The sequence below is a fragment of the Leptinotarsa decemlineata genome, unplaced genomic scaffold (genome assembly GCF_025532065.1).
Source record: "Leptinotarsa decemlineata unplaced genomic scaffold, Ldec_3_MD MMD2_tig00000505_RagTag_RagTag, whole genome shotgun sequence".
Lineage (NCBI taxonomy): Eukaryota > Metazoa > Arthropoda > Insecta > Coleoptera > Chrysomelidae > Leptinotarsa > Leptinotarsa decemlineata.
Window position 1 is genome coordinate 11,752,967 of NW_027412549.1, and position 14,730 is coordinate 11,767,696.

At 35.0% G+C, this 14,730-nt stretch overlaps 1 protein-coding gene across 3 annotated transcripts in view; it reads right to left on the bottom strand.

The window, feature by feature from the left end:
* LOC111508686 (cytochrome P450 6k1) overlaps positions 1-14,730 on the bottom strand; it is a 114,041-nt gene that overhangs the window by 32,993 nt on the left and 66,318 nt on the right. For all 3 annotated transcript variants that reach the window (XM_074173942.1, XM_074173944.1, XM_074173941.1), the window contains one exon: positions 5,553-5,765. In XM_074173942.1, the coding sequence (XP_074030043.1) occupies positions 5,553-5,765 (213 nt within the window). The remainder of the gene's footprint in view (positions 1-5,552; positions 5,766-14,730) is intronic.

A 14,730-nucleotide genomic window follows, 5' to 3' on the forward strand; every position in this document is an offset into this window, starting at 1 on the left:
TTCCTGTCTCACTGAATCAATCATTTTTTTCTTTTTTCAGGTGGCGTCCTGTTTAGTGATTCCCTTGGTTTAAAAATATCTTCAATATCCTTGTCACCCATGCCCATTCTGTGTTTATCGATGTTTCACTCCAATAATACTTTTCATACAATAATAATTTTCATAAAAAATTTCAATCGTGTAAACCAAGCCTTAGCTCCAACAAATTGGGAAAGGTTTTTTGGCGAAAGTTTCGACCGATAAGATTGGAAAAATGCTGAAAATTTCATCGAGTTTCGGCTATTTTAAATGGGCTATTTAATCCATGAATATTGTAAGCGAACAAAAAGCATGCATCACTGCTTTACTTCACAACTTTTTCAATTTGTCTATTTCAAAACTTGGTAATATTATTGTTCATACCTGTTTTTACTTATCGTGTCTTTTTTCACTATCACCACATCATTACTAGAGTTCAGAAAACAATTCTAACTGCTCCCAAACACACGTCCGCTCTCTACGAAGGCTTTCTACTTCGATAAGTTTGTTGGGGGTTAAAATGGACACCAACATGTCTTGGCACAATCATGTCGCTGGAAATGCAAAGGCTATTTCTAAAGGCTTGGAACACTGTTCCTAACCAGAAAATTGTACACACCTCAGCAAGTTTTGATGCTTTATAAAGCTCAGATCAGAACTTCTTTGGAGTATTGTTCTCATGTATGGAGCTCCATCCCTAAGCATACCCTGAAACTGCTGATTTCATCTAGAAAAGAGCCATCCACCTAAGTGAGATTATACAATTTAGTTCAAAAACTTATGCTAATCTTTTCAAAAGGTTTTTCAGAATGTTGAGATTTTGATTTTTTTCAACATTTGTTTTCAAATTTCTATTGTCAAATTTCAAAGTATAATAAATTCTTACCCTTGTGAAAAGAGAAAATAAATAATGCAAAGGAAAATTAATTGAATAGAACTGGCCGACACTTGATGAAAATCCATATTGAAACTAATAAATACAGTTTATTGTATGATTTTCACTATAGAGCGTTTTACAAAAACCGCGACACGTGTTTCGCTATACAATAGCTTTCTCAAGCATAAACTAAAAATTACTTCCAAATTACAACCTTTGTATCCTCTAACCTGAAACGGTCAGGTATGGATTCATTAACTATATCAATAAATTTTTCGAAAGTATCGTTAATATACCTAACTATTTTTACCTGGAAATGAACAGATTCAATAATGGCGAATTATTCATTTCAGTTTGATCGTTCATAAGACATTGAGAGTTTTTGAAATTGTTTATAAACAAGGTGAGATTATACAATTCAGGTCAAAAACTTATGTTAATCTATTATATGAAATCAGTGGAACATAAATTATATGGAACATATTCCTGATGAAGTAAGTGATTGCTTCATTGGAGAAAATGAACTTCGCTCATTATCTTCCAAATTTTTAAAAAAATATTTTTTCAATATAGATGTACTGTATGTGGAAAATAATAAAGACGTTTCATTATTATTATTACTATATAAATTTCCAAACTGTTCGACTTCTGTATCACTGTATGCCTTGAAATAATTATATACATTTGTTTCATTCAGTGTGATACTAGCCGTCGTTTCAAAATTTGTACATACTTTTCATGAATGTTTTCCTAAACATTTTCCCAAAAGATATCCGCAAACATAGGCCAAGCTGTTGCCCTCGGCAACAGCTTGGGCTATGGCTAGAGTTCTATAATCATTTATCTCTACTCTCAAAGGTTGATAGGGATTTTTTGGAACTTCCACAAGAATATTCACTCTATTTATGTCAGCATCTATAATATTAGATAGAATCTCACTAGTATCTTCTAGACAGTTAGTTCCTTCTGCCTGTGTGAAATAATGAAGAGTAAATGTATTTTTGAAAGCTTTGGCAATTTGAACAGGAGTTGGGTTTCTGGCATTTCCACAAGTATTTTTCTGTTGACCAAAATAATTTTCCACACATTCCTGATTTATATTCCTCGTCAATATGTGGGAGTATCCTTCACTATGTAGTTTTTCTCAAAGTTGCAGAAATGCTGAAATTGTTATCTGCCACCCCTCAATGAATCTCATTTGTCCAGTCGTGTTTTCTTCCTTTTTTTGATATTATAGTCAATTTGCTGAAAAATATTTTCATTTCTTTCAGAAAATCAATTTGCTTTGATGTTCTGAAAAAAGTTTAGTGAAATGTTTGACACCGTCAAATCGATTCGAATTCAAAATATCAAAAACTATATCCATTTTTTCAATGAATATAGCCGTCGCTATTGCTACTGATGGTATCTGATTGAAAGTGGCGGTAGTGTAACTACCGAATCACTGAAAACTTGACTGGCTAATTTAACCTTCATCCCTTGAAAATTAGTTGAAAATGAATGAAAATCAGTAAGTTTGAGTGCTAGTCTATATTGCTTTCCTTTATCCAAGTTGTAAAGTTGTCCAAGATGACTTTTGTTCGTTGTAAATTCATCAAATTTCCAAAAGTCATCGAAAAAAAGATTTCTGCTACATTTCAGCAGATGGGGAGTATCAAAAAAGAAATATGGCTGCTTTACAGTCACTTTGACATCTTTTCTGGCAAGTGTATAATAATTCAAACCTAAATCTGAAATGATACCCCTAAATCTTAATCCAATTTTTGATAATTGCCTAACATCTTCAATCAGAAAAAGTATGCAACAGTAGGCTCCAAAAAGGGTATTTGAATATACATTTGATACTTTGATTTTACAGATATTTCAGTGGAAGTACTATTTTTCCTACAGATACGTATACTAGCCAAATTAAAAAATGTGGTTCAACAATTATTTTCTTTTGTGGATTTCCAGTGGAACTCCGATTGTTTTGTCATTTTATATCATTACTTGTGAGGCATATACTATTCGTAGAGTTCAATTTCATCAAATTAATTTCATAAAAAAAGTCTGCATAAATATGCTCTCTAATAATTTATCAGGAAAAGAGTTGGTTGGGTAACAGGATCGATTTTTTCTTAAAACGTTTCGAATTTAACTAAATTCTTGAATTCGAAACGTCGGCAAAAAAACAATTGTTTTTTCAAGAAAAAATTGATCCTGTTACCCAACCAACCTTTTTTCTGAAAAATTATTGAATCACTAAACTAGTTAAGTGAATGTAATAATTCATTTTATGATTTTCGTTATATGTTCATTCCTTCAATCTTACATGATGAATACTAGGAAAACATACATTTTTTCTTCAATTGGAAATCGAAAAAAATCAATGCCGACATCACCCTGCACATTACAGCAACCCACAGCTCGACACTTGTTCATTTTGAAACTAGACACGAATTTTTCACAACTACAAAACCACCACTTACAACGACTCACTCTGTAATAATATTACATGCCTCAACTTGGCTCGCTTAGTAAACCCATCAGATTCAGTCGGTTGCGCTGTAGATTGGCTGAGCATAGAATTCGAGGTGGGGAATCTTGACCCAAATATGGCGGAGAGTGAACTTACTTGTGTTTACTTCTATACGGTGCTATGGTTAGAGATTTCTGTACACTGGTGTTAGTGACTCATACATGTAATTTTCGTGCAAATCTGTGGAACTATATATAATTTGGTTTTCTCTAAAATAACGTTATATATCGTTCATATAATTATTCGTGTGACGATAAAGTGTTACGTATTCTACAACGTATGTGAATTGAAAGGTATATGTGAATTGTGATGACACTGACAAAAAATATTATTTTAGGTTATGTAGGCATAGGTATAATTTTTTGAATTACTTTTGTGAATCTATAAGAATCTAGAATTAGCAACTATGTTCATCATCAAGTCTGCCTTTGTTGTGATGTGTGTTTTGATTTTAAATGAATACTGAAATAGAAATATTCATGAAAAAATGAATGTTTCGAATAAAAAAGTGGAAAAATTTATCTCTCCCAACTACGTATACCGTAGGTTCTGGTAAATGCCTACCGGAAAACAACTACTTCCCCGGCTAATACAACACTGCTTCATATCCACAGACAGTTATACAAGATACCTCACAGAGGTTAGTCTCGCAGATAATTGTTTCGTGATAGTATGTCGAAATATTTATTTTCTTATACGTTTGTATTTCTCCTGAGAAGATAACGTCTTCAGAGTTATTTTGATTTCTGGAAATATTTATATTACGAATTTATAATACGAATTATTTGTAACTGAAGTTACTGCAGTTTCGTCCTACAAGGCTAAAGATTTACAAGTCTCCTCAAGGCGCTCAGTTGCAAAGCCAAACTTTGACATCGATCGCCGACGAAATTCGTCGTTTGCCTTTCACTTTAGTTTTTACTGCAAGGCAACCAGTTGTTAATTAGATTATTTATGATACAATTCTACAGCACTGTTTCGACTCGCCATAGGTCTCATCAGTGTTTCAGACATGCTTGTCTGAAACACATATCCATTGCTGGACTAGATTACATGCATTTGTGGTTCAGCCTGGCACCACTGATGATGCCTGTGGCGGATCAAAACGGTGCTGTCCGATATTGAATCATGAATTCGTTGTATTTGAGCTCTAGTTTACAAATATTTGTCATGCATTGGAAGCTGCGGAGAAAGACAAAAGATAAGTCTCGTCGGCAATTGATGTCGAAACTTGGCCTTGAGGAGACTCATTTATCTTTGATATTCGAGGATTGAGTTAACTGTCGATCCCATAGATGGCATCTTCGTAAGGGGAAATGCCATCGCCCTCACTCGAAATTACGACGGAATTTCCAAGAAGCAAATAATGAAAATATGTAGTGATCATCATTTCATATGAAGTTTCCAAACTTTTCAAAATACACTGAAGTGTCTCTTTTGGAACTAAGTGAACCATGCAAGAAAAAAGTGTTGTTTTGTGTAGCTCGCATGGTTGACGGACTATCAGCATCTACGCTCATCACACAAAACACCACTTTTCCTTCTGATAAAACATATTATTTTCCACTAAAGCAATCTTGCACTCATATCATCTTTCAATGTCCCCTGGTTTGAGTAGAAAAATTAGTTCATTTGCTATTAACAAAACTAATGTTCATTTGAATATGCCTAAACTTGGGGTGTGCTTGTTTGAAATAATTCAATAGGCAGAAAAAAATTTATCTAGATACAGACAATAACAATTTGCTCTATTACAAAACTTCACATCAAAATCAATCGGCGGGCATTTCTACTCGCTATGATTCACAAGTATGCGGATGACAATTGATAGAAAGGAAAGTACACTACGGCACAAAAATTAGATTGGAAAGTAGAAACATATCTGTTCTGTCTGTTTTTTCGTTAGCCACCTGTCGCACCCCTACGAACGACAACCCTTTTTAAAAAGTCGAAACTTGTGCGAGCTAAGAATTAAGAACTAACGAGGTCTTACCTTTTAACGTGTGATTCCTAACACGGGTTGGACGGTAGCAAGTGAAAATCGATCGCTCAGTGAATCAAGTGAGTGAACAAAGCACCCACGTCGAACCGACCGACCATTCGATGATACATTCAAAAACTGATTCTACAAAAACTCACCGTATATACAATTTTTGAGATATTTCATATCTTGGATTGATTCATATGTTATTCCTCCATGGTTTTTTATCGTTTCCAAAATTTCTGCTCTAACCTTATTCTGTACCTCTCTATTAAGACATAACTCATGCAGTGTAAAAGAAATCGAAGAGCTGGTAGTTTCGAATCCAGCTGCAAAAAACATCAGGGCTTGTCCGCAAGCTTTTTTGGTTGCTGAAAAAAGATAATAATTAATTTAGAAACAGACATTTTCTGAAAAAGAAAATTGTATCAGTAAATATTTTATAATTAAACAAAGTCTATCTGCCTTGAAACTATAAAACTAAAAAACTACCAAAATTCCAGTGGACAAAGTGGTTCTAAAGGAAGGTTTATGTGTATAAATTATAAATGTTTTGTGTGAATTGTCTGAAATATGACGATGTTATCCGTGAGAAGTTGAGGCGATATGGTTCTACCCTGCGAACTTTCATTGAAAACGCTACCTCAAAATAGCCCGCGATGACATATTATGTCTGTCTATCTTTCAAAGTTGGCTTAGTACACACATATTAGTGTTTTGAATAATGGTCACATCTAATGTGATCCTGGGAAAGCTATTTACACGAATAGGATATTCATCCCTTTCAAATTCAAAACGTTAGTCACCTTAAGCATTCCATGCACATTATACCTAATTGCCTTTCACACACCATATAATTGATCCAAATTGAGATCTTAGTTGAATTATCGCAAAACTGAAACTATCACGCAAGAAAATAAATTCGAGCGGTCCGGCCGCAACCTGGCAAACTTACACGTTTTTTGTTTTATATTTTATTAAAATACTTATCTATTTCAAAATAAGCATTAATAATTGAGAACATACTTTCGTTCGAGTGAATTTTATCTAAGGTCATTATTATTAGTTATCAATTGAGGTACCCGACGTCACTCAGGGAGTTGATGTAAGATTGTGTGGAAGTTAGAATAAAATGATGAAATGGGAATTATGGAATGTCGACGAATCTTGCTTTATATAACCATACCAAAGGTTAGGTTATATCCCACTCCTACGAAAAATACTTTTAATGTTTACAATGTTGCAAGCAAATCCTAAACAAGTATGTTGAATGTTTTGTATTTGGTCACTGGTCGAGAAAAAATAACATACCACATACCAATAATAGATGTTTGAAAATATTTTCTCACAAATTTTAGCGAATAAGCTTCTTTTTTGTTGTTTGGAGGGTGAAAAACCTTGGAATAAATGGGGTTTGAGTCCGAAAAATGATTTTTCATAATGTTTAATATGGTGCATCTTTTTGAAGACATTGTGGTGTTTTTCTGAATATGTGGAAAATGTCATACATTATTCCCATTCCAAACAATACTAACCCTGATGACTGGCCCCACGTTTTGCCTTTTTCAATATCACTCACCCTTTCTAAAGCCCTTGAAAAATTTTTCTTGATCAACTTTTTATTTATTTTTTTATTAACACCCAATCCGGATTCCGAGCAGACCACAGCACTTCTACTGTCCAAGCTAATGTCACTGATGACATTTTTAGAGCACCTAATACCAAACTCAATACTTGTCTGGTTTTAGTTGACTTTATTAAAGCCTTCGACCTCGTCAATCATGAACTTCTATGTAATAAATTGAGGCATTTTGGTCTGGATGACTATGCAATATCCTTCGAAAGTTATTCAAATAAGAGATGTCAATGCACAATGATAGGCAGTGATGTACCTGATTTAAAATCTGTTATATCTGTAGTGTCCTAGGAAAGTATCCTATCAGTTTTAGCTTACATTGCTGATTTTTATCGACACTCAAAGTTCTGCAGAATCCATCAGTATACTAACGATACACAAATCTATTTTGTTCCATGGCAGATAGAGATGTTGCTTGTACCAAAATTAATTCTGATCTAAAATATATTTATGAAATTTCCTGTCTTCATAATTTGAAACTGAATGAGTCAAAATCAGAACTCTTTATAATTGGTAAAAACAGATTTGACCTGACGAACGAATTCCCATTTCGAAATGAAAATAATTGAAGGTTTATTAACACAATAAACAAATATTTACCTAATTCTTCTGGTAGTTGGTTGGAATTTTTCAAATCAATCAGCAGGTCTACAAAATCATTGACCCTTGTTTTGCTCAACTCTCTTGATTTCATAGTTTGGGTAAACGCTTGGGAAAAGTAGTTCCTTACCTCTTCGGAAAAAAGGTTAATGTGGAAAATTTTGACCCAGGTCTGTATAAAAAAATAACTCATTTGAGAGAAGGCGTTTCTCAAAGAGAACTCCAACATAAGCCTACCATATTTTCTAAAGTCAGATTCTTGATCGTCAAAACAATATGCATCGATTCCAAAGGCACATTTTGCTATAACATCGGTAGAATATCTCGCTGATATATCTTTCGCTTCAATTTTTCCCACGTTATCTTCAAGATATTTCACCATTTCTTCAGCGACATTGTATATCAGAGAAAACATAGCTTTCAGTTTACCAGATGTAAAAACAGGAGTCAATTTTGTTCTATCACTTTTCCAGCGAGGACTTTTTTGAAAAAACATAAAATTTGACATGATTTCGTCTTGAGGTTCGGCATTACTCCTATCGGGGAAATAATCCGCATCCTTCATCATCACGAGTTGAATCAGTTTAGGGTCTTTCAATACCAAAGAAGGTTCGTCGAACATGAATACTCCAAAAAATCTTTCGTCCGTAGAAAAATATAAAGAAGATAACCACTCAGAAAGACATTTCTTCAAGAAGACTAGTTCTCCTATGTTTCCCAAGAACGGAGTTGGCTTTGGAGAATATACACCTCGTTTCTTCCAATAATCAAAATTTCTTACACTGTACATCCAAAGGAAGCATATTAGGAACACTATGAAAATAATCAGCTGGAGTATCCAAGATGGTATCAGTAGCATCTGGAAATTATTGTCATATATTTCTATTATAATATAATAGATATGAAGATAACTGAACAAACTCATAACTACTTTCACCATAATACAGATACAACGGGATAATGTATAAAATGTTTTTTAATAACATTCGTCTTCAAGCATTTTACATTATTCAATAAATGAACATAATGAAAGGTAGAACTGGAAGCTCTAGCCTAGAATAAATCCAAAATACCTACTGTTCTCTACAATCGACTCTTAAAAGGTGCTCTGCGGCAAACAGAGGTCCTGACTTCTGGCAATAATGAAGAACTGGTAAGGTACACGATATTCATCCAAAATAAAATAGACATTGCCCACATAGAATCCTGTCCGATGAGGATGGTTCAAACAGATCCCACAACCAATTCACGGTGGTGCTCTGAACTGGAAGACAGCGAGAACGACCTTTTACAAGGCAAAACGTACAAGACTCGAAGAGGACTGGGGTATATATCAAGCCAACCTCAGAGAGTTCAAAAAAATCTGCAGACAAAAACAAAGAGAAGCCTGGAAAGTCTACTGTGAGGTAGTCGAAGACCTCCCACTAGCTTCTATGCCACAGAAAGCACTCTAAAATGACCACCATGAGAGTATCGGCAACTTGACGAGGGAAAATGGTGACAAAGCTGCCAACCTCCAACAAAGCGCTGAGATTCTTATGAAAACTTACTTCTCAGGTTCTTTTTTTCCGGGAACGACGAACTGGACAGAAGTACCAACAACACCCTCACAATACGACTGGCAATCTGCTAGTGCAGTAATTGATAAGGACAAGATAAGATGGGCCATATCGGGCTTTTCCCCTTCAAGTTACCAGAACCTGACGGTATAAGACCAGCCCTACTTCAGTGGGGATTGGATATTCTTATGCCGCACCTAGTTGGAATATTCAGAGCCTCTCTAGCTCTTAGGTATATTCCCAGTAAGTGGAGAGAAGTACTAGTGGTATTTATACTCAAACCAGGTGATTATGGATTACACCTAACCAAAAGCATTCCGACCAATTAGTATAATATCGTTCTTTTCAAAAACTATGGGGAGGCTATGTGAGCGGTACATAAGAGATGAAGTACTAGTTTACAACCCACTTCATCCAAGTCAGCATGCATATACTACGGAAAGGTCTACTGATTCGACCCTTCAGCATGTGGTTGACAGGTTGACAGAATCGAAAGATCATTGGAGAACAAAGAATCCACCATGAGTATATTCATAGATATCGAGGGAGCGTTTGATAAAACAACCTTTCCAACAATAACCCAGCAACCACACTCCTGGAATGTACCTCTGGTAGTAGGAAAATGGATACTCAAGATGCTCTCTAGTAAAGCAATGTAGAAGACACCACAGTGAGAGGACTGATCTACAGGGAGAGGTCTTATCACCCCTTCTTTGGAACATATTTCTGGATACCCTAATTAATCACCTCAACAATAATGGATTCTACACAATTGCATATGCAGATGACATAGTTATCTTGAAGACCGGCAAATTTGTTAACATACTGTGCGATAGAGCGCAAGATGGTCACAAATCAATAGAAACATGGTGTAAGGAAAACTCACTGTCGATCAATCCCAAGAAGACTGAGATGGTCCTTTTCACCGGGAAAAGAAGTTTATCAGGCTTAAAACCTCCCGAAATCTTCAAAAGCAACCTAAACTTCTCTGAACAGGTGAAATACTTTGGTACTACCCTCGACAGGAAGCTAACATGGAACTCTCACCTACAGAGTAGAGCAAAAAGAGCCTATGTGGCTTATGAGCAATATCAGAGGACAGTTAAGGAGGTTGCGTTAATGGCCATGTTACGATTGCGCAAGGCTGGTGTGAACCTCGAAGTAGGAATGGGTCAATCGAGGCTGAGCCTATGACGAGAAGCGCTCACTGCGCAACCTGTACTGCAGGCAACCGGTGATGCAATTGAACCCAGGTTTGTGTTTAATAAACCCGACAAAATACAAATAAAACAGAACACAGAGTCAGATGCTACAAATTCAATACGCATATATACCTACAGATGGCTCAAAAACCAAAGAAGGCTCAGGATATTGAGTGTACTCCAGATCACTTAACCTAAGGATTGATTGGGGAATGGGAAAAATACCAGCGTGGTTCAAACAGAACTGGCTGGTATCTCAATCGCCACAAAAGAAATAACCAGTAAAGGAATTTCTGGCAAAAACAAAACAATCTGCACTGATAGTAGACAAGCCCTATAAGCCTTGAACAGACGACGTATCACCTCAGGGCTAGTACTAGAGAGCCACCAAGAATTAGCCAAAGCCTCGGTAGATATTACCGATGTGGGTTAAAAGGCACGAGACGAGTAAAAGTAATCGCATTGCCTACTCTTTAGCCAAAGAAGCGGCTGGACTAAGAATTTTAGGACTCAGTAACACCTACGGCCTGATGACTTCGACAATTGCGTTATTAGCCAAATGACACACCTATGCTCAATCCCTAAAGAGATGGGATTGAATCAAAGGATTTGATCTTGACAGGATCACCCTGGGCGACCCTGTCAACCAAGGAAGCACCTCCATAATATGGGGCTAGCGGACACACCTCTATGCAGCATGTGTGAACAGGAAGATAAAACTGTCAGGCATGTCCTATGCGAGTGTCCGGAGTTATCGTCAAATAGAGAGTGTGTGCCGATATATGTCTCCTAGTGACCTGTCCTCCTTGCTGGAAAGGACAGGATGGCCTGCTGTGCTGTGGGCCTACACTCACAAATCTACTCTACAGATACAGATACCCAGTGTTCCCAAATACTAGAATGGAAACACTCTTCTTGATGCGCGTTTCCCTTACTGCGTTACAGTTCTGGTGTTTTAAAATCGGGCTTGTTTTGGATTTATCTGAACTGAGGTTATTCGTCTGGTTTTAGAGTGCAACAATCATATTGTTGAATTCAAAGCAAATTATAATCTTATTTTCAATAACCCTCATCTGTTTGATGTTACCAATAAGAGGACAATGTATACGCATCACTTTGAATTGTTGAGATTATAATATGAATATATTATTTACAAAATTAATATCATCACTGCTTTCAATCTGCTTTTTGTTGTATTCTCTTTATGAAGATTTGTTACAGAAATCATACTGATTCGATTTATTAACATAAGTCGTTGGAGATGACAGAGTTACCCTTACCTCGAGAGGATACAAAGATTTTTATAAGCAAAGAGCAATCGCTTTTCTCTTCATTAAATACTCTACCTCACAAAACTTTCACGATTGTCCTGCCTCGTCTTCAACTTTGGTATAGTATTATCTTCCAATAATGAATAGGTGTATTTTGTGAGAATTTTTGTTAAGGTAACAAACATAATATACATTTCGAAGTCATCGTGTGATAAAGGCCCCCTCCGATTATACGGTCACTTCTATCGAAAAATATCTTCATTACAGAAGTATTAAAGAGCAGTAAAACACTTTGAGGAGAACAATTGAATATTTAAAAGTATCCTCTAATCAAAATATAGATTTTAATCATCAAAATAACCATCGGTATATAAATAATAATCAATTTGTTCAGGTTTCAGAAAACTCAAATTGTAAAACTCACCGTTCACACTTAGAAATGAACAACACTAGCGAACTCAGAAAATTTTCAACGATAATGGTTAGTTACTTTGCCTTGATAATATTTAATGATCTACTACAGTAGCGTATCTCCAATCTCAAATCAAGGATATCATTCGCAAACACAACAACCATTAATAAATTTAATATGATTTTTCAAATCTTATGGAATTTGTTATGAAAGTTTATTCTTTTCATGATATGTCACTGCTCTAATTTTTTGTGACTTTAGTCTCAATGGAGTAGATATTCATTTCTTCATTCTGCTTTTCTATTTTCTGAGCTTGGTCTACACTTTTGTTAATTTGCATTTTGTATTTTCTGTTTTATTTTGCATTTCTCAAAAGTTGAAAAATGATGTAACCGCAGTATAATTATCTGATATCCAATATTCCATTTGGTTAGAATAGTTGTCCGAAGGAAATCGAAGATAAATTTTTGTTACAATTTTTGTGACCTCTTCGCTGCATTATTCAATTTATGAGGCAAGTTTCAGTTGTTTTTAGTTCGTTTATTGTGAAGCTTTCTAATAAACGCTTAATAATGATTGAAAACACTAATAGAGTGCTCACACAAAATAAATGTTGTGATTTAGTTATAATTTGCCACTGCTGGTATAGGCGAGTTTATAATACTTTAGCGGGTCCACCCTGTTATCGCAAATGGGTCGCAAACAAAAGTCTTCACAGCGCTTAGGGCATTTTATATCTGGAGTGGTGTGCGTTTTCGTATTTAAGCAAAAATACTCACTCAAGAAGATATTCGGTATGAGCAAAAATATGGTGTGTTATAATCAGATGAATTCGATTAATATCCATCGAATATTTCAAAGGTCTGATTTCCATATGTTATCCTCTCCTCTCATAACATGTTCGATATATTTTCACCATTTTTGGAATCGATATTTTTCAAGGGCTCCTCAAAGAGTATTTCGGAATCTTTCATTTTGAATGACGTGTTTCTACAACAAAACCCTTAGTAGAGCCCTAACGAGTTCATATTCCATACACATTCTGTGAAATGAGCTTTATCTGAACATAGTAAGGACAAACATTTTTTTTGACACACTTTTCATTGAATTGTATATTTTTTTGTCAAAGGCACTCTATGATTTCTGTTTTTCTCCGTGCATTAGTTTGTAATCTCTCAACTTTTATGGAATGATATCTTGCATCATCCATTACTCCACACATCACCAGATATTCATGGAATATTCCTCTATGTCATAAAAAAAATGTATATATTCCAAATATTCATAGAATATTCTTGAAATATATACGTGCCTTTAGAATATTCATAGATAATGCTTGAATGAATATGGCAGGGATTATTCCCGAAAAAATGTCCATAGAATGTCTATAAACGCATTATTCTCCCGTAAATATTCTAAGAATATTGTCTAAAAATATACCACAATAATTTGAGAATATTCTAAGTATATTTTCAGAATGAATCTCCACGGTATATTTTGGAATATTCTCTACGGTGTATTACTGGAATTTTGAATTATCTTATGATAACGTATTCAAATAATTCGATATTATCAAAACAAAAATAAACCAGTATTTGAACTCATCGCGAAGATTCTGATAAATTGCTCCAACTGTTGGAAACGACAAAAAAATTCGAATGGGCCAATAAATGAATAAATTTCATTGATAAATCGGTTTATTCTCATTCTATTTGTTTTTTTGTATTTGAAATTATTTAATTACAAAGCGACAAATCCTGGCACCAGAGAAATGGGAAAGTGAAGTATTGGAATAAACGTTTCTCATTGGTCAATTCAAGTGTAGCGCGCGACAGTCGGAACTCTGTGAAAGCAGCTGCCCCTTAACGCTTGGCAACTTTGCGTTGAAATCGACATTTGGTTTAACATGGCGGTTGACATGGTAGATCCGCGTGTAATGCATGGTGTAGTATTGGTGTTATATTATCAAAGTATCATTCTCTCATATTTAGTGTATCACTTGTAGTTTTAGGTTGTCCAATTTGCAATGCGGTGCTTTTGCATCTTCAAACAGTAGAGTTACACATCCAGTAAGTGAATGACACATTCTTTTGCATCATTTGTTTCCATAATTTTTATCACTCTTTTTCAAGATAGCATCAATATGCCCAAAAGGACACGGAGTGGTACAGACAGGGACGCCAAGAAACTGAAAACGTAATGAGTACTTTTCAACAAGGGAATGCAAGTTGCTCTCCAAGTCATAAAAAGTTGTAAATATTCATGAGGAACCTATGACAAAAATATCTATTGATTTTTTTCCAATTTTGTTGTGCCACTTTCACATTTTATTAATTGTTCCAGGCTGGCTGATACATTGTGAGACAAATATCAGGAAAACTCTTCTGGTGAGCAAAGTTTGGATAGGTAATTTTAAGTAAGTGAAATTCATTGAAGAACCCATCATACCACTCCTTTATAATACTTCATTTGTGGGTTTATTTTTTGAAGTAAGAAACCTATGTCTCGCTCCATTTCTTCATGTTATACATTTTTTCTTTTTCAATGAAATGATATTTTCATTATTTTTAATTAATGCTGATAAATTCACAGAGTTGTCATTTTATTATATTTTTCAGTATACATTTTTTGTGAGTAGGAACATTCTAATTTAAAT